The following is a 27,583-nucleotide window of genomic DNA, read 5'->3' as shown; positions in this document are numbered from 1 at the left end:
TAGCTGCTCCGCGCGGTTTCACCCCCGTAGCTCCACTCCTGTTGGCCGTAGCGTGATGATATATAGCCTATAACCTTCCTGGATAAATGGGCTATCTAACACCGAAAGAATTTTTCAAATCGGACCAGTAGATCCTGAGATTAGCGCGTTCAAACAAACAAACAAACTCTTCAGCTTTATAATATTAGTATAGATGAGACATCTACAGTGTTGTTATAAATTGATGCAGGGATATAAATGATGAAATAAAAAACACATTTCCATAGCCATTAATATTTATTATGCTTCCAAAACTTGGTTTATAAGCCAATATTGTTTTACATTGGACAGATCTGTTTATTTACTACAGTTTTGACAGTTCAAACATTTTCGTATTGTGAAATTCATTTGTAAGCAAAAACTTAGTTGAAAATTTCCAACTTTTTGATAGTATGATCTCATATCTGCCATAAAAGACTTGGTAACTTATTGTTCTGTGCTAAGCAAAGAAAATTAAAGAAAACTTCTAATAGATATACAATAATTATGTGAACAAAATATACAAAGTGATTTATATACAGTACAAAGTAAAATTATCCAAATGTCTACCACCCTTATACAGTTAGTGAATAATGGGTAAACTGTCTAATATGTAGTTTCACCTTAAAATAAAAATTTGCATGAATTTACATTGAATTGTTTGATCTTAATAAATCACTTAAAATTATAATTTCCAAATAAGACAGTTTGCCCTTGTAACAAAAATAAAACATCTTTATATAAAGCGAATGCCAGTATTCTGCTAAAAGCGTTAAATCACGAGGTAACTCCATTTTTCTATTTTATATTCTTATTTCTTAGCATGAAATTTTACGACTGTTTTTATATTGTACACTATTATAAAAAAATTGTAATTAGGATGAAATAGATGTAATTAACACAAACAAGATATATTCACATCATATCATTTTTATTAACACTAGAAATGCATTGAAAAAAAAACAAAAATAGGCACATTTACTTATTTTATAACATTCCCATAAAAATACATATATATTTTAACTATTACATCACGCCATCACCAAGGAAATTTAAAAAAATAACCTTCACCACAATATCCGGCAAACGAAATTGCCAAATACTTTGTAGTTTAAAATGAACCAAATACAATTTCAATATTACCAAGGCTATTAACACGAATTTTAAAAAACTTCTGGATAAAACTTGCAAAAATAATGCTGTGTAGTATGTACAAATTATTCCTTATGAATTAACTATTTAAGCACAGTAAGAGGGTGGTGAAGTGAGGTCGGCCAGTAGATCCAATTCTTCTTCAGTGAGTTGTTCCCTGTGTTTGGGCCAATCGTCTTGGTGTGTTCGTCTGAAGTCAGCGAGTGCTGTGCGTATAGTGGCCGGTATGGGGTCTGGGGCGTTTGTGTGTCTCGCTAGCTCTGTGAGCACATCACCCAGTTTGGGACCCAGGCTGTATGGCCTTGATGACAGATAGGCACATAGCCCGAGGACCCCACAGTGCCGTTCCCTTAGTTCCTTTGACCGACAGCTTTTGATTAGAGAGCGAAGGGTTTTGTCCTCGTCGGGCAGAGCGCGACAGTGCATCAGACCCGTTAATAGTTTTGCAGCTGATTGTCGTACCTTAGACATAAATTTTAAAATTAATTCTCATATTTAAAGTAACAGAGATGTTTTAGAAAAGTTTTATGAAAATGCGAATTTTTTAAAACATCTCTGTAAGTTTAAATCGGATACTGTGCAATTTGTAATTAATGGACATTTTATATAATTTTTGAACAAAAAAAAAATTGGTTGTTTGTAAAGTAGGTTTACGATCGAGATGTTTACGTGATAACGTCTTATTGGTGGCAGCGCTCGAGATGAGACGGGAGATCGGTCCGTCTCTCTCTCGTTATACCTGCGATCGTGCTCGTGAGGTTTTGGTGTGACACACGTTTCTGAACATGTCACCCGACTAAAACGATTTTAAAAACGTTATCACGTTTAAAATAATTTTGACCTTTCATAGCATATTTACTTGCTAAGTTACAGATCCCTGAATGGAATTAAAAGCTTTTAACATCCTGTAATAAAAAAAAAAAAAAATTTAATACAAAAAAACAAATACCTCAACGCGACTGTCTCTCATAAGGCCAAGTGCGAAGTTCTCAGCGCGAACCGCACTTTCCTGCTTGTCGCACAGCATCGGCAATCCGTAGAACAGTAGCGGGACTGCTAGTTCTAAGCACGCTAGACGGGCTGACCATGATCTAGAAATAAAAATAAATATGTATATTGCATTGAGATATACATATGGAGACGACACCGCCTACATCACTTATGTTCCGCTCAACATAAGCCATGTGGCTTAACTGCACGCTCATTTTTTATTTGTTTAAAAGTGAAACGCATCAAATATGCCTTCGTGTGTGTTACGATATTGCACAAATAATACAAATAATACGGAAAAGTGACTAACATAACTTTTCATCGGTAAGTATCTAACTAGATAATAATTTTTAAAACTTAGTTAGAGCAAAAAAATGGCGCACAGATTTTGTTCGTGGTGTCTCCTCCATACGTAGTAATATTATCTCAATGGTATATTGCAGTTTCAACTTTTTAAAAGGTATAGCAATATTGTTGTTTTAACTTCTTAAAAAGCATACGTAAGCAAGTGCTGAAGTTAATATTTTAAAATTATATTGATTGCTTTCTGCGATTGCAAAGTATTGATATTGCTGCTGCTCGATTATGTGCTCTGTCACCGTTCTTCAGTTTAAGTGCGTCTACCCTTGCACCCTGAGTGCACAGAACCATACAAGTACTATTAGACACCTGCTGCGATATCCTGCAGCGCCTTGAGCGCTGTGCCCAATACAAGAACCACGCTCACATGCCTTTAGTGATAGCGCATCTGCTGTCATATTTGGATATGACAGCAGATGCGCTGCAGGATATCGCTCACTTCGGATATACAAGAACAACGCTCACTTCCCTATACTACAGTACGTCCACCGTCGCATCGAATACAAGAACCACGCTCACCTATATTAAGCGATATCCTGCAGCGTATCTACCGCCGAATCTATTACGAGAACCACGCTCACGTCACTCACCTGCCCTGCGCCATGCGCTCGAGCGCGTCGAGCGCAGTGTCGAACGCGTCTCGCGGGTGCGGCGCGAGTGCGAGCGCGGCGAGGAACGCGGCGGCGGCGCGCGGCAGCTCGTCCAGCGGGCGCGCCGGCCCGCGCGACGCCAGCGCGCAAGCCGCGCCCGCGAGAGCGTGCAGCCGCCGCGCCGCGCCGCACCCGCGCACCACTAGCGTCATGCACCCGCGGAGCACTGCACATAGGTACATAATACAGATTAAAAAATTAAAAAAAAGTACAGTGCTACAAACATAACTGACCCGGTGGCAAGAAACTGGAACTACGTGCCGCCTTTTTGAAATGTCACATTTTCACAGACTTTTCATACGGAATATTTTGTATAAATAAAAATTTACTTATTAATGTTAATTTACACCATGCATTGCCAATAACATTATTTTTACCCTTGCATCCGGGGAAATACTATTTAGCGGCACTAAATCGACATCAGTGACACCGTCACCGGGTCAATTAAGTTTGTGGCACTGTATACAGGTTAATTTGTGCAACCGCCGCGCGAATCCCGACCCGCGCACCACTAGCGTCATGCACCCGCGGAGCACTGACACATACAAAACATAATAAATGAATAATAAATATTCAGGGCAATTTTCACACACGGCACGATCTGGATCCCATACTAAGCTTTCGCTTGTGTTATGAAAACCAGATGGCTGATAAACATCTTAATATTGTATATAAATCTCGTGTCACAATGTTTGTCCTCAATGGACTCTTAAACCACTTAACCGATTATAATAAAATTCGCACACCATGTGCACTGTCCAGTTCGATCCAACTTAAGAGATAGGATAGTTTAAACATGTAGGTACCACGGGCGAAGCCGGGGCGGACCGCTAGTACATATATAATTTTAAATAAATAATCCTATTAATATTATAAATGTGAAAGTTTGTATGGATGTATGGATGTTTGTTACTCTTTCACGCAAAAACTACTGAACCGATTACAATGAATTTTAGCACACATATATAGGGTAACTTGGATTAACACATAGGATAGGTTTTATCCCGGAAATCCCACGGGAACGGGAACTATGCGGGTTTATCTTTGAAAATGCGGGCGAAGCCGCGGGCGGAAAGCTAGTATTAAATAAATAATAATTTTAAATAAACATCTATGTTCATCACACAAATATTTGCCCCGGGTGGGAATCGAACCCACGACTACGCTTGGAAGGCAGGGCCACTTGCAACCAAACAAGCCAACCGGTCAGTAATATACTACATAGTATAAAACAAGTCGCTTTCTCTGTCCCTATATCCTATATGCTTAAATCTTGAAAACTACGCAACAGATTCTGATGAAGTTATATAACTTATTACGCGCAAGACAAAACGGGCGAAGCCGCGGGCAGAAAGCTAGTAGAGTAATCAATTTAAAAAAAATATAGTATACAAGTGAATTTTATTAACTGGACATGGTAAGCGTAAAAACCCAAAACTGGGGAGTAACAAAAAATGCGGAAAGAAATCAAGAGCGAGGAAAACATGCTCCCGCAACGCAAAACTTAATTCCTGTTTAAAATATTCATATGAATTCACGGTATAAATTCAAAGATAGGTAAAAAAAAGTTTTAATTTTAACAACAACGCAAAAAAGTGCATACAAAAATTCAGCTCACAATTTTTTCCACAAATTGGAAAAAAAGAGACCAAATAATAAAATAACATACCCGTAGTGAGCAAATTGACAGCGTTCTCGTGATCAGCTTGAGTTGAACTGTTTCCATCACCAGACAACCGCAAGGCACCTTCAAATCTCGCAGATAGTTGAACATCTACAGGAGATTCACCCGCTAAAACATCTTTTAACACTGCGCTTGCGTCCGATGTCTAAATAACAATAAAAAAATCATTATATAATATTGAAAAAAAAAAAGTACTTTGACTTTAGGTTAAGAGCAAACAAAACTTTTTCCATACAAACGTTTCCTCCCTGGATTGTGCCACTAGAGCAATATATTTTTTACTATTAATCTATGGTAACTTGGCTCCATGTTCCTACGTATTCCTTTTTGTCATATCTTAATTATTAAAAAAGATTTGAATCTTTTAAAACGTAAGAAATAGGACAGAAATTCCGTTGTGTTCCGTCTTCCATAAAACTAATTTTTGAATATTACATAAAAAAAGCAAAACGTAGGAACATAGCCTATAATTTTCTCTACTAAATTATGAAAAAAGTAATTAAATCGGTCCAGTATTGGAGGAGGAAACAGGGGACTATGGAACGTCGAATTTACGTAATTTTCCTAGGTATTTTCGGCCCGAGCTGCAGTTGTCCCTGTCGCGCTCTACGGGGGAGGCTTGAGGCATAGCGCGACAGCAATAGATAACAGGAAAACCGAATTTTGAATTCTCTCACTCGTTTTGTTGGCTCTTAACCCATTGAGCCCGAACGGCCCGATCGGGCCACGACACAATAGATTTTCTATTATGTCTGTGATTCCGGGGCCTGAGTTATTAATATTTTATACGATTTAGTAAACAAATTATATTGCCCAATGAACACATATACAATTTCCGAATAAATTCATCAAGTTACGGTTTAGATAGGAGCAATTAATAAAATTTACGACTTGGCATGCGCACTTTAACGCGATTAGACAGCACTTTAAAAAGATTTACAAGGACAAGAAAAAATTATGATTCATCACGAATTCAATTATTTTTAACAATTAATTGACACATTGGGGGCGTGGCTTAATTACAGTTTATTGGCACCCGCAAAAATGCTACATACTATTTTCCATTAATGCATACTTGCATACTAATATTATAAATGCGAAAGTAACTCTGTCTGTCTGTCTGTTACTCAATCACGCCTAAACTACTGAACCAATTTGCATGAAATTTGGTATATAGATATTTTGATAGAGATAAACTACGATAACATGGCGCGCCCCTCCAAATTACTGTTTCAATGTGTGTAGTGAAATACAAATATTTAAATTATTATTATTTATAATAATATAATAATTAAATTATTAATTTTTATTATTATATTATATTATTTATTATGAATTTCACAAATACTTTCAAACGTTTTGAATTTTGGAGGGGCGCGCCATGTTATCGTAGTTTATCTCTACCCGAGAAAGGACATAGGCTACTTTTTATCCCGGGAAAATGAAACCCCGGAAATCCCACGGGAACGGGAATTATGCGGGTTTTTCTTTGACTGCGCGGGCGAAGCCGCGGGCGGAAACCTAGTAATAAATAATTCCAGAAACCTGCGGCCGATCGTCATGGGGTCCCCTATGCGCCTCCACGAGCCCTTGCAACTGTTGCACTAATGTTGTATCCCGCGGTCCGTCGCTCGCTTGCGGCGTGCACGCACTACTGCACTGTTCTGTCATTGCCGCTGATTTTATTACTGGAAATCAATTTTATGGAAATAGTACTGTAAGCAGACAAGACCTTAAAATATTGATTTAACCCCTTGACCACCGAGCGGCCCGATCGGGTCACGACACAATAGATTTTCTATTGTGTCTGTGATTCCGGGGGCTGAGGGATGTTTTACTAGCAACAGACAACATAAAGAACATAAATAGACAAGATCTGACACATTTACAGTCATAATAACTTTATAATTACATTTTATACAGTTAAAAATGTAAAGTAAAGTAAAATCAGGCCAGAATTTAATTTACTTTTTTTTTTAATTTTGTGTTTATGTGGTGTAATTAATAAATTTGTCGACATCAAAGTGACTTGCTAACAATTTATCAGGTTATTTGACATGGCTTGTTCTATGTTTTAGAGGGAATCTATTATCGACACGCAACAAAATTACAAAGTTTACATATTAATATCACACAAGGAAAAAATATGTTATTCAACATACCTATATCTCCATGTTCGTCGTACAAAGCAGCAAGCTTGGGTTTTATAGAATCGAGGAAATCTCCCAATTTCGGTGAATATTTATTTTCGCCACCGGGAAACTCTACGTCCGTGTTGAAAATAGCCAGGAAAGCACTGGAAAATATTCACAAAACTACATTTAAAATTTAAAAACATAAAAGTTAAATGACAGTGAAGTTTTGAATAAACCATAAGAAACTTCAATATCAACGTTGAACCATATTAAGAAAACTTACACTCCCACATTTTCTCGAACATTCTGGTAAGGATGTTGCATGAAATTGGCCGCTTCTAATCTTTTCAACAATTCCGCGGAGTAAGCCGGTACTCGCCAAGCGAACGCGTTGATTGCATCCTAAAAAATATTTTATGAAACACTGTTGTAGCCAATTGTATGATAATACGAATTTTTTGGCTTTTAATAAGCCAACAAAGCGCTTAAACTACTTTAATAACTCAATAATCAAATTAACTAATCCAGCTCTGTTCATATCTCTTACACATGCAATTCGTACAAGTACATACAATTATATACGCACATGACACATAAAGTCCCCGTTAATTATCATTTTTTATTTCCATAATACTCGGGTACCACCAGAAGGTCGGTACCCGGATCTTTGGAAGGCTTACGTGGGGACACGGATCCAACACGCAGAGGTCCTTTCGAGAATTTTACTGTGTTGTGGGACACCAGCCGCAGCCTGCCCATGACTGCACTATAGAGATACAGCCCTAGGCAGTCCGCGGCCAATGTAGGACTATTGCAGGGTATGGAAATTTAATAATTGGGCTATGGATTGGGATGCTAAATGGACTGGTACTGGGGACTATGGGAAACTATGGCACCTGCCTTTCTACTAAAAGAAAGTAAAAATATGTTGGCAGGTGGTGACTCGCCCTCTCACTGTATGGGCCCCTTTATTATTATTATAAAGTATCCGTTCAGCGGTGTTATTCAGTGATGAGAGTGTATTTTCAAGCTTTCAACACTTCTATATTGCCAAGAATACCCACTGTTATATAATTAAAAATAGTTATTATCATGTTACGAACCTGCAGTGCATACAATCTCGCACACGCCACAAAAGACGTCTCCTGGTCGGTACTATCGCCCAACGAAGGCGCACAGAGCTGTAGCAATGACTTCAGCACTTCAGTATTACGCGTGGGATCCATCTTTTCCACTGCGTTTACCAGGCACGTGTTCCAGTCTTCTGTTGAATCTGGTATTACTGCTGTTAGACCTGTAAATTATTATTATTTTAGTTTGTCGCTATTGACAGTAGATAAAAATGTTAAGGTTGATGTTCCGACCGTCCCTCCATACATTTTTGATTACCTCTAAACACTTAACACAGACACTATTTCTTTAAAACTAATCATTTTATCACTTCTCTATAATGAAATGTGTGCGCGTTCGACCTTTTTAATCAATAATTTACAATATTTACTTAGAAAAACAACAGTAAAATACCGGAAAAATTTGACACTTCTACAGTAGTGTGCGTGACTTTTGCCAAGCGAAACACGACATAAAGCACGACATCTAGCGCATAGACTATATACTTATTACAGATCTAGCGCGTCAATGTCTAAACGAAAGGCGATGTTTAGACATTGACGCGCTAGATGTCGTGCATTCGCGTTCGTTATCTTATGCATAATGAGCATAATTCTAATAAATCAAAGTTCTGTGTAAAAATTGAGTAATTTCATTTCCAATCGTTCAAAGAAAATAACAATAAAATAAAATAAAACTAATGACCTTAGAAACTATGTTTTTTTTTATTTATTACTCATTATTGTTCGTCCGTCGTAGGTCTGTAAACTGTATTGTACACTGAAGGTAAATGGTACTGTAGGTACTTTAGTTCGGCGTCGTCGCTCGTCGGCTTGATATAAAATTACATTCTTGATTTCATTGACACGCGCTATGATTTGCGCGCGGAATTTCTTGTGTTGTGAATTTATTTTTGTATGCTATGCATTTTAATTGATTCAAATTGCAATGTTTCTCTAGTATGCATTTGAGACTATATTGTAAATTGTAATAATTGATCGTGGGTATAGTAATTAATTATTCTAATAACGCAATTAGTAATATATGTATTTTCGGTGGGATTCAAAACAAAAAATTGGCCCGTGATTTTTATGAAATTTCACCACATTGCAAATCACATCAATCATAGTTCATACACATGTATGACGAAAGTGATTAGTATTGTGGCTAACATTGACTCATCAGTTCATCACTGAAACCAGTGATAAATCAGTACCTATATCATATTGTGTTTGAATATTTTTAAACAATGATATAAGTATACAATTATTATAAATCGGTAAACTATCAAAGTAATCACAAACTTGCAAACATTGGTAAAATGTCCAGTAGTTTATGAGCCTATTCATTACAATTTACAATCAAACAAACAAACAAAGTTTTCCTCTTTATAATATTAGTGTAGACAAACACTATGAATACGATCACTAATGCAAATTCGGGGATTTTCTAATTATTGCTAAATAATAATTGAATTCGTTTTGAAATACTCTATAATTTTTAGTGTATAAATAGACATTTATAATGTGGTGCTCATTTTTTTTGTACTGCTAACGCTATTGTAGGTACCTATTTTCGTTGTTTTATTTCAAGTGAACACGGCCATACAATTTTGTCACGAGCCGCCTATGATTGTAGGTACTTTTGTTAGGCTCCTTCGTCGTCCGCGTCGGCTCGAAAGTTCTTGATTTCATTGTCACGCGCTATGATTTGCGCGCGGATTTTCTTGTGTTGTGAATTTATTTTTGTATTATTATTATTTTTTATTTATTTTTTTATTTTATTGATTCAAATAAAATATTTCACTAGTATGCATTTGAGACTATATTGTATTATGTATAATTTATCGTAGGTATAGTTATTCTTATAACGCAGTTATATTTTCGGTGGGACAATTTGACCCGTGATTTTTCTGAAATATCACCACGTTGCAAATCACATCAATCATACACACGTATGACGAAAGTATAGTGGCTATAATTGACTCATCAGTTCATCACTGAAACCAGTGATAAATCAGTACATATATCATATTTTATTGTGTTTGAATATTTTTTAAACAACGATATAGGTATACAATATTATTATAAATCGGTAAACTACCAAAGTACTTCCGAATTTTCAGACAGACAAACAAGTAGTTTGAACACGCAGTTTTCTTATACTAGTAGCAAAAATCAAAACCATAATATTATGTTTCCCTACTATATTTTACTAAAAGTCGAGTGCGTCGAAATCGTAAATAATAATATGTTTTTCACCTTCCTGGTTATTTTCCCATAGTAAATAGTGTTTTAGGTTTGTTGTTGTAGGTAGGAATAATAATAATTATTCTTACATGTTGGTTATGAAATGTATATTGAAATAATTTACTTTTACAAATCATTAGTGATATAAGTTTTGAGTGAAAATGCTTGGATCAGCATAATATTATATGGTACTTCAAATACATGTTTTGATAAAAAAAACAATAGTGTAATAAAATAAAACTGCGTTTTATTGTAATCAATGTTGACAATTTTAAATTCCAAAATTATTGATCAATAAAATAGTTTACACCAACAAATATAACTTTTATTTTTATAACAATCGTTCATAATATAAACCGTAGCAGGTGGCGTTTTGAAGTTCTGTCTACTCATACAGAAAAATGGAAAACTTGTTTTTTTTGTAAACAATTTATTACTCATGAGTCATGTTGTTTGGCAACTCGAAGCGTGGTCGTCCGTCGTAGGTACTTTTGTTCGGCGTCGCGTCGTCGTCCGCGTCGGCTTGATATAAAACATTCTTGATTTCATTGACACGCGCTATGATTTGCGCGCGGAATTTCTTGTGTTGTGAATTTATTTTTGTATGCTATGCATTTTAATTGAATCAAATTGCAATATTTCTCTAGTATGCATTTGAGACTATATTGTAATAATTGATCGTGGGTAGGTATAGTAATTAATTATTCTAATAACGCAATTATATTTTCGGTGGGATTCAAAACAAAAAATTGGCCCGTGATTTTTATGAAATTTCACCACATTGCAAATTATATATTATACAATTACAATTACAATTATTATAAATCGGTAAACTATCAAAGTAATTACAAACTTGCAAAATATGCTTTTCCGAATTTTCAGACAGACACACAATTTTATTAGTTTGTTTTAGCAAAGTAGGTACCTATACCTATACGCTTACGTCGCGCGTCGCGTCGTCGAAAACGGTGCGCCCAGAAACAAACATACCTAATTCAGTTACAATCCTTTTTTTGTTCCGTAATTTATTGTATTTATTCTAATACGATTTTTTTTATTCGTCGGCCAGTTCTACTAGGTATAAAAAGATAAAATTGAAATATAATTATTGTAGCGACAGCCATATTATGTTACTATGTTTTCGTAAATATGTTTTTCACCTTCCTGGTTATTTTCACATAATCTTATCTTATATATAAAAATGAATCGCAAAATGTGTTGGTAAGCGCATAACTCGAGAACGGCTGAACCGATTTCGATCATTCTTTTTTTATTATATTCCTTGAAGTACGAGGATGGTTTTTATGTAGAGAAAACGTAAATATTATGTACCACGGGCGAAGCCGGGGCGGACCGCTAGTCTTCTTATATATAAAAATGAATCGCAAAATGTGTTGGTAAGCGCATAACTCGAGAACGGCTGAACCGATTTCGATCATTCTTTTTTTATTATATTCCTTGAAGTACGAGGATGGTTTTTATGTAGAGAAAACGTAAATATTATGTACCACGGGCGAAGCCGGGGCGGACCGCTAGTATATATATATATAAATGAATCGCAAAATGTGTTGGTAAGCGCATAACTCGAGAACGGCTGAACCGATTTCGATAATTCTTTTTTTATTATATTCCTTGAAGTACGAGGATGGTTCTTATGTAGAGAAAACGTAAACATGTACCACGGGCGAAGCCGGGGCGGACCGCTAGTCTTCTTATATATAAAAATGAATCGCAAAATGTGTTGGTAAGCGCATAACTCGAGAACGGCTGAACCGATTTCGATAATTCTTTTTTTATTATATCCCTTGAAGTACGAGGATGGTTCTTATAGCTAGAGAGCTAGTTAGTTTAGTTTTAGTGCAGTGGCAGTGTAAATGTTGTTGTTGAGGTTATGTAAATTTAACACTTTAGTTAACTACCAAGATATAAAGAAATGAGGATAGGACACAATAACTATTGGTTGAGGTATTTATAAACTCATAATATACTTTTAAAAAAATCACGTTTTAATAAATTTCTAGAATTAAATTAGAACAGCTGATTCAAAATAGCCTAAAAAATCTTAATAATAATAATTACGCTTCACAGCAAGAAGAAATGTACCATATGTACCCGCACAAAGTCGATATTGTGTTGCCTACCGTTCGACTCAATGGCTAGGGTTGTAACTACCTTTAATAATTATTACCAAACTAATAAACCGAGTGATGCGAAATAACCATAATTCTTTTAGAGTTTGATAAAATGATCAGGCAGGTATTTTCTTTAATCCTCTGAATTCTCGGTTACTAAATTGTATCGTTGAAATTATTCTTAATCGCGTAAATTTAATAAATAATCATATGGAAAACACTTTTCATTTGTTTTTTTACTTTCACGCCCAACTACTATACAATAATTACGTTGTTTCGGTATTTTGACGAGAAAACGCAGGAAACATCCGTTGTATCATTTTAGATAGATTGTATATTTTGTATCTGTAGAATTGAAATCAAAGCTATGTATATGTTGTCTCCATTCTTTTCTTATCGGATTGTTGATCCCAATGCGAATGCGTCACTTAAATTTTATAAAAGACAATTAAGAACATCAAAAATAAAGTGATACGTAAATATTTCACAGTGCAATATATTATATAATTAATAATAATTATATATTTATGAAAAAATAATTACATCAGATTTAATAATAGCAATTGTTTTGAATGTACATAATATGAATAAATGATTACATCATAATAGTAATAATTACAATTGTTTTATTTCCCATTTGTTGCAACCCTAGCATATCTTCATGTAGCAGCAGAAGTACCTACACTGGCGGCGCGGCGGCATCGTGCGACATCAAAGGCATTGCCTTACTAGGTAAGTTTATAATGACTCATTTCTTTTATTATATAATTTACGTTTTACTTTTACAGAATCCGATTCAATGGATTATGAAGACGAGTCACACAACGCCATACGATAGTGATGATGAATGAACATTTCAATAAATGCATGCGTGTTTTTTTATGTTGTTTTGTAATTGTTAATTGTTTCTTAAATAAAGAAATAAACTAAATATTTAAATGATGATTTGTTATTTGCAACACAACTTTATATTTGAGATTCTTTACAAATGTATATTTAGTTTTGTATCATCAAATTTATAAATTTTATTCCATAGTTTTCAAAATTAAATGTAAATGACCATAAAAACATTAATAAAGTAAATCATTGATGTAAGGTCAGGGAACGTAATACATATATACATCTGACCATGTAGAAGCTAAGTCTTGTTGACTGCTGAAGTCTGTAAAGTTTTGTTGTCTGCTGAAGTCTGTACGCAATGAAAATGTCTGCCGTTTCGAAAATAAGTTTTTAAGACCCTAATAAATAAAATATATGTATATATGTATAATGGCAGATCTGGTCAAATACTTTCAAAATTGTATTTTTTTCAGCACTTTCATAAGTGTCTGCCAGAATGTTATCCGCGTGATAATGGTCTGCCATTGTTATTTTCCGATAGTAATAATAATCTATTTTCAAATATCAAAATGGCAGACGTGGTCAAATGGTTTCAAAGTTCGCCAAAAATTTCCACCTGTCTTACCTAAGCGCGCGCCCCGTCCACCACTCTGGGCTTAGTGACTCCTCATCTCATGTATAGTAGGTATAGGGGAATCAACACACAAAAATCCAGGTCTGGTCAAATACATACAGGTAGCTTTGCGCTAGCTCTCTAGCTATTACTTCTTATGGAGAGAAAACGTAAACATGTACCACGGGCGAAGCCGGGGCGGACCGCTAGTAAATAATAAAATAATAAATAGTGTATTAGATTTGTTATTGTATCTTGTATACCTACGAATAATTATTCTTACGTCTTGTTGGGAAATGTTCAAATACCTACCTATTGAAATAATTTACTGTTACAAATCATTAGTGTTATTAGTTTTGAGTGAATAGGCATGGATCAGAAATTCAGAATATAATATGCTACTAACTACTCAAATACATACATGTTTACACAACAAACACCACTGACCTCTATAACTATAAGTTATAGAGGTCAGTGACCGTCAGTGACAAACACTATGGATACCTACGCTCGCGAATGCAAATTCGGTGATTTACTAATTATTGATACCTAGTCATTGAATTCGTTTTGAAATAGCCTGTACTTTGTAATTTTTAGTGTTATAGACATTTATAAAATGTGGTGCTCATTTTTTTGTAATAAATCATCCCGAACGCTATTGTATTTTCGTTGTTTTATTTCAAGTGAACACCTAGGTATACAATTTTGTCACGAGCCGCCTCTGGCCTCTGGGTGAAATAAACAAGTCAAATGATTTTTGTTCTAATTGTATTTTGGTAGTAGTTTGTTTAGAATTTACATTACCATTGTTTAATTTTTATTTTGTATTTGCAGTAAAATAAAAAGATGAAAAACTTCATTAGGTATATTGTACGACACCTCACTCTGAATCGCGCTAGCGAAATTTTTTCGTTACAGAGCACATATACAACTTTCGGACAATCTTCATTGAGGCCGGCCGGCAAATCGAGTATGTCGAGAAACTTCACTTATTCGATGGAGGTATTCTACCTTCCTTCCTCCACAGTTGTGGGACCCCGACGTGCATTGAACACGCAGCTTTCTGATACTAGTAGCTAAAATCAAAACCACAGATATGTCTGTGATCAAAACCATAATAATATTTTTACCTATTATTTTACTAAAAGTCGAGTGCATCGAAATCGTAAATATGTTTTTCACCTTCCTGGTTTTTTTTCCATAGTAAATAGTGTTTTTGATTTGTTGTTGTATGAATAATTATTCTTACTTGTTGGTTATGAAATGTATTTTGAAATAATTTACTTTTACAAATCATTACTGATATTAGTTTTGAGTGAAAATGCTTGGATCAGCATAATATCATATTTGCTACTTCAAATACATGTTTTGATTAAAAAAAAACAATAGTGTAATGTAGGTAATAAAATAAAACTGCGTTTTATTGTAGGTAATCAATTTTGACATTATTTATTTCCCAAAATTACAATAAAATAGTTTACGCCAACAAATATAACTTTTATTTTTATAACAATCCTACTTCCTACTAATGCGAAAGTTCATACATGTTTCAAAAGAAAAACTTTTACTTTTACTATTATTTCAATTTATCCGGTTTAATTAAGACTTAATATTGATACATATGATCATTATAAATACAAATAGGAATTAACAATATAACGAATACGTGGCACAACTAAAATTTTACCGATACCACCCGTGGTCATTCTCCTTTGTGGGTCATTTGTAACAGGATGGCGGTTCTACAGCGAAAAAAGAAAAATGATGGTCAGAACGCTGATACCGGATACCTTAAGATACTGTAATATAAAATATTACTAGATTAGATAAAATATTATAGGTAGTATCTTCACCGTGTGTGACGCGCTTTACATTCACGCCATCTAGAGTTAAATCTTTATCATTTTTGTATACGTCTGTGTGTGTAAACGACCCTGTATGCAATGACAGATGTTATAATGCATTTTTTTACCGAATTGGGTGGACTTTAAGGCAATGATATGACATATTTCAATAAAATATAATATTCAGTAACCGCCATGACTATTCCTACGACCTTAATCTTTTCCAATTACGCAAAAACTCAAATAAACTAGAAATGTAGAATTCAGCGCCATCTAGCGGGACATTGGCTGGGAACAGATCGTAGGAATCACCTTAACATTAATTCACTATGAATATGACTCGCTCGCTGTTTAAGCCTGTCCAATGCGTTCTTTTCTCGACTTTTTTGTAACTTAAAAAACTGAAGCTGAGCCGCGAACCGCTGCATCGTCTCGTCCGGTTTGTGCACACACATACTGACCCACAACAACAATGTTCATGGCGTCCCTCTGCAGGCGCAGAGCCCTCTCCCGGGGCCAGTCGCGGGGCGCCCGCAGCGCGGCCGACGCGACCTCGGCCGCGAACCGCTGCATCGTCTCGTCCGGTTTGTGCACACACATACTGACCCACAACAACAATGTTCATGGCGTCCCTCTGCAGGCGCAGAGCCCTCTCCCGGGGCCAGTCGCGGGGCGCCCGCAGCGCGGCCGACGCGACCTCGGCCGCGAACCGCTGCATCGTCTCGTCCGGTTTGTGCACACACATACTGACCCACAACAACAATGTTCATGGCGTCCCTCTGCAGGCGCAGAGCCCTCTCCCGGGGCCAGTCGCGGGGCGCCCGCAGCGCGGCCGACGCGACCTCGGCCGCGAACCGCTGCATCGTCTCGTCCGGTTTGTGCACACACATACTGACCCACAACAACAATGTTCATGGCGTCCCTCTGCAGGCGCAGAGCCCTCTCCCGGGGCCAGTCGCGGGGCGCCCGCAGCGCGGCCGACGCGACCTCGGCCGCGAACCGCTGCATCGTCTCGTCCGGTTTGTGCACACACATACTGACCCACAACAACAATGTTCATGGCGTCCCTCTGCAGGCGCAGAGCCCTCTCCCGGGGCCAGTCGCGGGGCGCCCGCAGCGCGGCCGACGCGACCTCGGCCGCGAACCGCTGCATCGTCTCGTCCGGTTTGTGCACACACATACTGACCCACAACAACAATGTTCATGGCGTCCCTCTGCAGGCGCAGAGCCCTCTCCCGGGGCCAGTCGCGGGGCGCCCGCAGCGCGGCCGACGCGACCTCGGCCGCGAACCGCTGCATCGTCTCGTCCGGTTTGTGCACACACATACTGACCCACAACAACAATGTTCATGGCGTCCCTCTGCAGGCGCAGAGCCCTCTCCCGGGGCCAGTCGCGGGGCGCCCGCAGCGCGGCCGACGCGACCTCGGCCGCGAACCGCTGCATCGTCTCGTCCGGTTTGCCCGCACACGCTACGGCGTGCTCCATCAGCTTTGTGCATACGCGCTCGCCGAAGTTTGCGAATATCATCTGTTTTTATGGAAAAATTATAAATTAGTAAAGGCAGAATAAAGTGTCTTTTAATCCATCAGGCCCCGGAATCACAGACACAATAGAAAATCTATTGTGTCGCGGCCGGATCTGGCCGTTCGGGGCTCAATGGGTTAATTGGCCAAACTTAAAGAAAAAAAAGGGCATATCCGTGAAAATTCTTCGGCAAGATTCAAAGATACCGAAATCGTCGCCTTACTACATGACATGACGGTATTGCCATCACGCGACCTTGAAATTTTACACTCAACGAACTAAAGAAGTTTCACTTCAATAAGCTGTATTTTTTTTGTCAAAATTGAAAAAAAAGATAGGTATACAACGTTTAGTATTGTAATAAATCAACAAAAGTAAAAAAAAAAATTTTGACATCCACATTAATTTTAACAAAAAAGTTAACAACTACTTTATAACAAACTAACCCTGAACACAGTAGAACGCGTCACATTGAATTTATCTTTTCCTTTCTTTTCCTCCACTGTCAGGAAGTTGACCAATTTGTTAATGTTCTGTTCATCAGTAAAGAACTCAAATAGATATCGTTCACCTTCCTCCATGTCTTCGGGATTTGTATCCAATGCAAAGTTCTGCTCTTTTTGAGGTGCTGCTACCTACAATATTGTTTAGACAATATTGATTATTGTTTAGATTGACACAAAATATACGAAGATTACGATTAACTGAATAAATATTTATTGGTAATTGAAGAAATAATTAAATTCGCGTTTCTAAAAGATGAATAAACAAACATTGATTGTTATTTTTCGATATTTTTACAGCTATGTATGTGCCAAGGAAATGACTAAAGATTTGTGGTGAATTCAAGTAATTAGGAACCTAAAATATGTAATCATATTATGTTGAAAAAAAAAAAGGAATAATGTCTACCTTGATATATTTCGGCCAAGTATAAAATCCACAGGAGAAATTTCTTAGCCAAGGCTTATCCCACTCTTCGTCGGTTTTTAATTCTCTGTCCGGTGACCAAAGTGCCCATTCAAGATCTTTTCTATATCCTGAAAAATATTTAATACTTTACATAAAATTATTCATGCAAGTAAAAGATAGGAATAAACTGTATTTAGATATTGCAAAATACACACATGAAAAAGGAAAGGAAATTCAGATATGTATTATAGAATGTATGAGGAAAGATTTTTTTAATATTTCCAAAAGTCAGTTTTGAAGAAATAAAATTTGGCCATTTATTATTTTTTTTCCATACCTGGTATATGATTTTCTGGTTTGGGAACACCAGCAACTTCATACGGATCCACATTGATTTTCTTCACTTTCCTCTTGCGTTGTTTAATAGCGTACAGAGTTAATCTGCCGGCAATTCTTCTGACGGTAATGTTTTCATGTACCAGAGACTTCACGAAGAGTTTTACAGCTCTAGGCGGATACGGTGTTTGGAGAGACGGACAGAATGTTAGCATTTGCATTACTAACTCTAGGCGACGCCATTGGCTGAAAACGAATCTCATATTTTAATAAGCAACAAACATTTTTTTAAAATTTTTTTCAGTCATTATAACTTTGCATTGAAATGATTACTAGTTTTATATTTGAAAAAAATTTGTAAATAACCAATTTACAAATGGCTTGGAAGCGTCTATTACAATTATTTTACGCACTTCCTATAGTTGATAATTTATTCAACTTACCCATTAGAAGACTCAGCAATATCCACCATTTCATTAATAAGTTCTAGATACAACTTTTCAGCGCGGTCCGAAAGTGCTTCTTCAATTTCCTTGGCTCTACTGAAGAGAGATTGAAACTCTGGATCATTGAACTGTTCCTTTGTCATCAGACGTTTTGCTGTATCAATGCAAGCGTCTGTTATCGTGAGTCTTGTGTTTGTGGCCGGGAAGTGGCGGTGCAAAGAGTCGCTGAATCCTTGCTCGAGTCTAGGGAAATAAAAGAAATATTTATTTATTAAATTGTTATAAATATTTATAAAAAACTTGTATATCGATAAATCCGAAAATTTCCCATGGGTTTTGCTTCCAATATATTTATTTCTGTGAAAGTTAGAAACCAATATTAATTTATAACTTTAATTACAAATAAAAAATGTATTTTTTATGATGAATTAAGTTTGGTGGAAAAAGTTAAAATATTTATGTTTAAATTGAATTCCTCACCTATGTATACTTTGTTTTTCACTGACTGGCGCTTTCAACATCGCCGGCCACAGGGCCCTAACGACCTCCCAATCTTGCTTGGCGAGAATTGGCCCTGCTTTGGGCCCTAACAGGATGCAAAGAGCCCCTTTATGTTTCTCGTGCCATTCATCCCCCTCCCCTATTGTGTTGAAAAGCTCGACTATTTTAGGCACAAGTACCCGGTATGAATATGCATAGTGACTGAGCATCCAATATAGACGTAGTTGCGCTGCGATGCGCACCTGTAACGAATAGCAAGATTATTTATCACGATAGATCTATTTGCAATTGCCAATTGAAATATTTGCTTATAATAATTCGAAATATTATACTGGAGGATTTATTACAAATCCTTATTGCTTGTAATTGAGTGATGAGGTGTTTGTATCACTTTTATTTTACCGAAAATTTAACGAACTTTAAATAAGCATATTCGCGTAACTAACTTGTATAAATCGGCAAATAAGAAAAGGAGATCAAAAACTCACAGAACTATATGTATTGATGGACAGTTCATACAAGGCGTTCAGGCCAAGTAGAGCCGAGGGTGTCATCCCGGAGTCACACACCAGATCTAGTCTTGCATCATCTTGGAGTCTTGCAGCATCTGCCAATAGCATCCTCAGACGAGCACCACCAGATTTCACTGGTCCCCCACCCAACCCCCCTCTGCCTTCTAAAGCACGTTCTAAAGCACCGTATGAACGCATTCGGGTTTCTAAACTAGGCCCGTTACGGAGGTTTTTCATTACTATCACTCTCTCCCAGACCTGGAATGAAATAGTTTATTAGCTTCATAGGAAAATGTGGAAAACGTTGTTAGTTGGTATAAAAACAAACCACTTTAAATAATAAAGAAACTCTGTTAACATATTAAACACAGAATCAGTGGCATTGGCTAAAATAATAACATAAACCATGAACAAAAAAGTGCAAAAGTGTAAATGCTGCTAGGAAAATTAATTATGCTTACGATGACGTAATGTTTTGTATGAACAAAATGCTACAAATTATATTTGATAAGCGACACATAGATAGTTGTACCTGTAGCAACATATCCAAACCACGTGTATCATCTGTCTTCTCAGTCAACATACGAGCCTGAACATCGAGGAGTAGACGTGTCAAGGTAGCCCTTAAGTTCATACCATCCAAGGTAACTGAGTACTTAACACCATTGGAGTAAGGCATATTTGTTGCTGGTACGTGGGATTCTAAACTGAAATTTACAAGTAAGTGTATTGTTATTGTTAATTAAATAAGACAAATTAAAAAAAAAATTCATATCGTAGAATGCCTTTAATTAATATACTTAAACATAAATACACTCACAGTGGAACAGGCTCCTCATTGGGTGGCGGTAAAAGTGTGCTACATGACAGCACAGAATTTATTATATTTAAACTACGTAATCTTCTCTCGCGGCACATTGGTCGCTCATTATTTAGCCACTGCTTAAGTCTAGTTATTTCTGGCTTCATATATCGTTCTACCAACATCTGGGCACATTCCGCTTCTTCTTTACACGGCACATGCCATTTAAAGTTCGCATCCTGCATTAAACACCCACTGCCCCACTCTCGGATAGGTAACCATTTTTCTGGAGCACTTCCATAATCTTTTGGCGAACATCTACCTTCCTTTAAATCGATATAAGCCAAAGAATTAAATATGTTAGCCAAACAATCAGAGGCACGAGTTAATGCGTAAGTGGAATGCAATTTGAGCGCTTTGTCAAGTACTGGCAAAATTTGAGGAATATATTTCAGTAGAACTGTCCCATCGCAACATACAACTTGCATAAATAGAACGAGTCTGTACACAAGGTCACGTGGTGGATTTTCCTCGCGTAGAGCTTCTTCTGTGGATAGAAGTTCGAGTAGTTCTTCACTAAGCTGTGGTATAAACGCCGCAAGTGTTGCTTCTGCATCTATACGCGCGAAAGATTTCAACAAAACACCAATCATGCTTCCAGAAACATTAGTTTCGTATGTTGATTCAGTCGCAAACGCCTTAAACTTTCGAAGAGCTTCCTTAAATATTTTTGGCGAACATTGCATTAAAACTGACAGCACTGCGGACGAAATAGCAGTTTCCATCACGGCATCTGTCTTACTGCGAATCCAATCGGAGTCTTTAGTGTCCAATCGGGCAACTTCCATAGTACTAGATTCGATAATTGTGAGCAATTTATCCAGAAACACGAGAACAAAATCTTCTAATTGTGCAGTCGATTCGCACGTTAAGAGTTCTTCTTCTGTCAAATCCGTCCAGTGCTCGTGAGCAGAGCTGCAATCTACATAGGATATCATGCTGCTGAACATTAATATCAAATGCAAGGTGACTATTGTTTTTTTAATGTCATTTGGGTCGAGGCCGGGTAGGACGGCCATTAAAATGGGGACAACGTGAGTTTGTCCCTCTGGATACCCGGCATCGGCGCCCCTGAGCATGGGCCTGGCTATCGCTGCGACAGCGGACATAGCGGCTGTAACTCGGTGAGGCTCCGTAAGTGAGGTCAGAGCAGTTTTTAGTTTCTCCAGCAAAGGAGGAATAACTATGGCAGGTCTCAATGTAGCAAGATTTTGTAAAGCGACGGATACATCTAGTAATCCACTTCGCGTATATACAGCTTGGTATGTCGGTTCAAGGACGAGTTGAACGAATTCCGTAATATCTTCTTCTCGGAGTTTGTAAGCGTCGGGCGTTTTATTTTCCCAGGATTCCAAATATTTTTTTTCACTTTCTCGCCGAACTCTGAAAGTTGTTTTCAGTTTAGTATAATGCAACAATACGCACAGTTATTATTAGACTGTGAAGTAATTCTTTAAAAGGAATACAGTTTCATAAATAAAATGACAATAATATTTTTGTGAGTAGTTCAAAGATATAAAATTACCGTAATACCTGTTTAAAAACTCTCTGGCTAATTTTTTAAGCAAATCCCTCAACTTGTACGACCATCGACCCGCATTTGCACTGTGTAAGTAACTTTCTACACCCGCTAAGAACGATCGTAAATGCTTCATAACCACACCATCAGGGTTAATTGACCATACAATCCATGATGCCACGTACTTCATATCTACGAAAGGAAATATAATAAAGGTAATATTGTTTCATTAATTGTCAATAATTTTACTGTGAGTATATTTTTAAGCAAATTATACTAGATAACTGGATAGACATTGATCTGTCCATTTAACTCATATTAATAAGAAATCTTGTCAATAGTGTTCATTGTAGCAATGCATTAAATTACCCAAATTGTTATGTTTATTGTGGTGCATATCCTTGTAAGATACGGGTAGATTTAGAGCATGAAGGAATCTCATAAACATTTTCGGTGCGTGTGGACTCCAGTCTACTGCTCCAGGATTCCTCTTAGCTAAATTGGCGAAAAGTATCATTATGTCCTAAAAAGCGAAACAACAAATTATATTCGTGATTTCGGTGGCACGATAATCTTATATATAAAAATGAATCGCAAAATGTGTTGGTAAGCGCATAACTCGAGAACGGCTGAACCGATTTCAATAATTATTTTTTTATTATATTCCTTGAAGTACGAGGATGGTTTTTATGTAGAGAAAACGTAAATATGTACCACGGGCGAAGCCGGGGCGGACCGCTAGTATTATATAAGGAGAAATAATATATTTTGCTCACCGTAACACCACAATGCGAATTTGCGCTGGTATCCCATAGTGTATTAAGTTTATCAAACCACAGTTCATGTCCTTGAGAGGCGTAACGTGGATTCAATCCAACCGGTAGAAATACCAGTGGTCCATTCATATGACTACTTGAAGACCAGGGATTCATGTAAGGCAAAAATTCTTCAAGCATTTCCTTTGTCGCCCCAACATCGAAATATCTAAAAGAAATGTAATGATGAACCAAAATGTAATGTGAAACCATAATGAAAAGGTTAAATTCTTAAAATTGTTTCATTATTAATATTACACACGAGACTGAAATTTCAGGCATATGTGGTACTTGATTATTTCTCTTAGAGCAATATTTTATAGGAAAGTTTACTTACGGTCTAGCACACTTCACCATAGACAAATAAGACCCCTCGAGGGACCTAAAAGGAAATTGATTATATTAGATTTCAGTTCGTTTTATCAAAACAACGCCATGCATAAACTGCCACCATACATGATGGATGGTTTGATCTTATGATAAAAATAGTTTATTGTACATTGAAATCACGAACAACTTATTAATCTAAAAAAAAGGAAGAAAGGAATCAAAGTAAGGATTTAGGAAAGTTTTTATTTACATTCAGAAGAATTTACAGTGGAGGTGTTACCAAATTAAAAATATAATTAAGACCCAGTAATGCTTTGTTTTGCGAGTAATAATCTTATTTAATCAGGAAAATAAATGTATACTGAAGTAAGAATTTTTTTATAAAAGGTGGGTCTATAGTATCATGATGATGAATTAGATGACGGAACCCGAACCACCTGCCACCGTAAAAGCACCCATGATTTAACCATCATTACATTGGTTCGTCCTCTGTTGGTGACGCCAGGCCGAATAATTCGAGTGCGTCATCTAGCCCATACCCTGATAAGAACTTTCGTACCATATCGATCACTGAAGCCCCTTGCTTCCCAGATCTTTTGGGCCTGAACAAAACAATTGTTAGAATAGTCTTAATATAGCAATGCTATAAAATTCTGTGTTAAAAATGTTTGTCCGCGAAATGGACACGCATTGAATGCAGTAAAATACGAAGTAAATGGAAGATCAATGAAGTGATTATTATACTTGAATTCCTACTACTCTTGAAATATTAAAATAATTCCAAACCCTGTCATTCTTGCTAAGTATAATATAATATAACATTTTCTAAGCTGTTTCTATTTAATATTATTACTTATATATATATTTAACTATGATGCAATTGCATTGAGTAATGCACAGTCATATTTTCATAATTAACATGCAAATATATGCATTGTAAAATAAATAAAAAAACGAATAATACTAGTAGCGCGATATACTTACGTGAGGTAGTGATACATTCCAATCTGTGTTGAATTCTTATCAAATAATGTTTTTCCAAGTTCATACAGTGGTCTCCATGGCAATGTTAGCTCCTCCGGTTTAATTAAATGTCTTTTCCTATTAAATTCAAATAGAATTTAAGAATCGATAACACTCATAGAATTTTAATAATTGTCTTTTTAAAGTAAGTATCTTTTTAAAGATAAAATTGAAATTTTTATACCTATGAAAAAAAAATCTGACCAATTTGCTTATGTTACTTAGAAAAAATGAATATACTATTAATTAAATCAACCCAATTACATTGGTTACTAGTTAACAAAAACTTACTTGATAAGCATGATAAACAATGTGGTAAATTTGTGAATTTTACATGGCTCCAAATCAGGAATGAGGATCAGTTCATATGCAAGCTTTATGAAGTTTAAGTGATCTTCTTTGCTGAATTTCAGTCCATATATTCTGATATATCTGTGAAAATATTAAATAAATATTATTTATAACATAGAATTACTTTAATTTAATCAACTTCCTGCCATAGATATACATATTATGACTCATAAGCCGTTGAATTAATTGAAGCAAATATGCAGGATCAATTTTAAACAGGGTGTGGTAGGCAAAATCCGAAACTATGATAAATATTGAAAAACACTGAATGGAGTGATGAGGCCAATCTAATTTAAATACTCCTGGGAGGACTATCTGTAAAATATTCGAATCCAGTAATCTAAATTAATAGGTGAATATTAATTATTCAAAAACCTATTGGTGCAGTTGTAGTCTTCATTAAAATCTACCTTGTAATTTATTTCAGTGTATTTCAATATTCCTACTATTATTGGATTTCACCAACCACGCGCCATTGATGTTCAAAAATCCACCCTGTATATCCAAACATGGAACATATTTTAATCCAAGCAGATTTTGTACACAAAGTTCAAAACTTATAGCTTATGCATATGGCTCAGCTGAATCAATGATTCATTTGAAATGAAAAATTAAACAAATTCCTTTCTTTATAAAATTTTTTATTCATATATATTATTTTTTGCTTCTGTTCTCAGTTTATAGACAACCAAGCATTTTTGTTCTTTTTTTTTTTAAGTAATTGTAAATACCGTATTAATATAGTAATTGTAATAGTTGGTGTAATAAATAGATTTTTTGCCTATTAGACTATATAAGCTTCTTGAATAGACAAACAATCGAACTTTTGGCATCTTATAACATTGATGAGGCTATAAAAATACAGAGAATTATAATATTCACTTAAAATTTAATCAATTTCATGGTCATTGCTCCCCAATGCCTTAACTCAATGAGATTTGGCTTTTACATGAAAAGAAAATCATCTATGGGCAACCTTGATTTATTTAAAGACTGATAAGACAACCATTTGGCAAACATCTTCAGTCATAGAAACAGGCATATATTATGTAGTATTATTCAATCATATAGGATTATTATATACACTAACATAGTCTGACTTATTATAAATAATATTCTAACATTTAAATGTCTAAAACTTAAAAAAAATGATTTTATTAAATTAAAACTACTTTATTCCTGTTTACAGATTACTCATTACCTATCTTCCGTATTGGAGATAAAAATTGATATATCATAGGTAATTAATGATGACATTCTTATTAAAGCATAAAGAAACTCATTATTTGTGCTATAGTAAAATCTACTTAATCCATCAGTCCTCGGAATCACAGACACAATAGAAAATCTATTGTGTCGCGCCCCGATCGGGGCTTACGGTGGTCAATGGGTTAAATGAATTCTTGGAATGTACAAAGCATTGACCTCTGTGTGTAATGCATGTGCAAGTTCTGGGTTGGGGGCAGCTATTTTAAACTAGGATAGTTTGCCAAAGGTTAGCGTTTAAGACAGCTGTAATAAATTTTCGATATGGCTTTTAAGCAGGCATTAAATATTTTAACAGAAATTGATATGATACTCTGCATTCATTTTGGTCTTCATAACTATTATGGATAGTAGAAAATAAAAAAAAAAACAATTACTTCATCAGCCTGGAGGTCCATACGCCGCAGGCTGGTTTCATTTCCCGCAGCATTACCGCCTTCGCCAGGTTGGTCTTCACCTGTACGAGAAACCTGTTGGACTCCTCATCGAGCACATCAGCATATGGCAACAGATGGTTGGTCAAAATTTCCTTCTGAGGACGAAATCCCAACTTTTTCACCCTCTCTTCCGTCGTCACCATAAGCTCAAATTCGTCGTCTAGCAGCATTTTCACAGATTTTTATGAATTATTCGTAAATCACACCATTTACGTACATTTATTCTTGAGGATACATTAATATAATAACACAAATAACAAATTTATTACAACCGCACTATCAATTACTGTTATAGACACCGACAGAGAAATATCAAAACAACATTGAATTTATACAAGTCATTGATTTTTATTCCGCAAGAAATGAATTCTGAATGATCACTACGAATTTACGTTCCATTTTACGAAATTCTATGGTCAACTTGACATTTTAGTTGTTTTATTCTTTGAAAACTATTCCAACGATGAATCGTCAATCGGGAAATTGGAAAATGTCTGTTGAAATATGACGTAAACATGACATAGACATTTGGATTTGTCGAATCACTAATGTCAGTGTCATCGTAAATTATGCACAGACTATTAATATTAAATAAATAAATAATAAATATTCCCGGACAATTTTCACACACGGCACGATCTGGTCCCATACTAAGCCGTCGCTTGTGTTATGGAAACCAGATGGCTGATAAACATACATATATAATTTTAAATAAAAACTTATATAGATAATTAACATCATCACACAAATATTTGCCCCGGGTGGGAATCGATCATTCGAACAATTCTGGCTTGTAAGGCAGGGTCACTACCAACCAAGCCAACCGGCCAGTAGATTATTAAAGTTATAGAACTGCAATAAAAAATAATGTAAGCTGTAATATTGATTTTTGTATGTTCTTGTGGTTCTTCCATATTATCTAGATAAGGGCAGATTCTTACATAATATTATAAATCCAAGCTGCTTGCTCTC

The 27,583-nt window shown here is 36.0% G+C and overlaps 1 protein-coding gene across 1 annotated transcript; it reads right to left on the bottom strand.

The window, feature by feature from the left end:
- Nucleotides 1-242: 242 nt before the first annotated feature.
- On the bottom strand, nucleotides 243-27,093 carry LOC149480436 (proteasome activator complex subunit 4-like). Its single transcript, XM_089706928.1, has 25 exons — nucleotides 26,552-27,093; nucleotides 24,849-24,989; nucleotides 24,519-24,635; nucleotides 24,011-24,136; nucleotides 23,542-23,586; nucleotides 23,166-23,373; nucleotides 22,759-22,912; nucleotides 22,404-22,581; nucleotides 20,829-22,253; nucleotides 20,541-20,715; nucleotides 19,985-20,266; nucleotides 19,476-19,738; nucleotides 18,993-19,238; nucleotides 18,551-18,795; nucleotides 18,214-18,341; nucleotides 17,748-17,936; nucleotides 17,109-17,304; nucleotides 8,093-8,283; nucleotides 7,273-7,391; nucleotides 7,017-7,150; nucleotides 6,400-6,542; nucleotides 4,840-4,999; nucleotides 3,111-3,336; nucleotides 2,120-2,261; nucleotides 243-1,632 (listed from the first exon to the last, which is right to left on the bottom strand). Exons 1-25 carry the CDS (start codon nucleotides 26,779-26,781, stop codon nucleotides 1,258-1,260), a joined length of 5,838 nt encoding a protein of 1,945 aa, XP_089563054.1. The 5' UTR covers nucleotides 26,782-27,093; the 3' UTR covers nucleotides 243-1,257.
- Nucleotides 27,094-27,583: the final 490 nt, after the last annotated feature.

The sequence above is a fragment of the Colias philodice genome, chromosome 18 (genome assembly GCF_061535455.1).
Source record: "Colias philodice isolate Cphi_HAF_F1 chromosome 18, ilColPhil1 Martin Lab GWU primary, whole genome shotgun sequence".
NCBI classification, from domain to species: domain Eukaryota; kingdom Metazoa; phylum Arthropoda; class Insecta; order Lepidoptera; family Pieridae; genus Colias; species Colias philodice.
The sequence above is the reverse complement of the archived record's forward strand: the minus strand, read 5'-3'. Positions and strand labels throughout refer to the sequence as shown.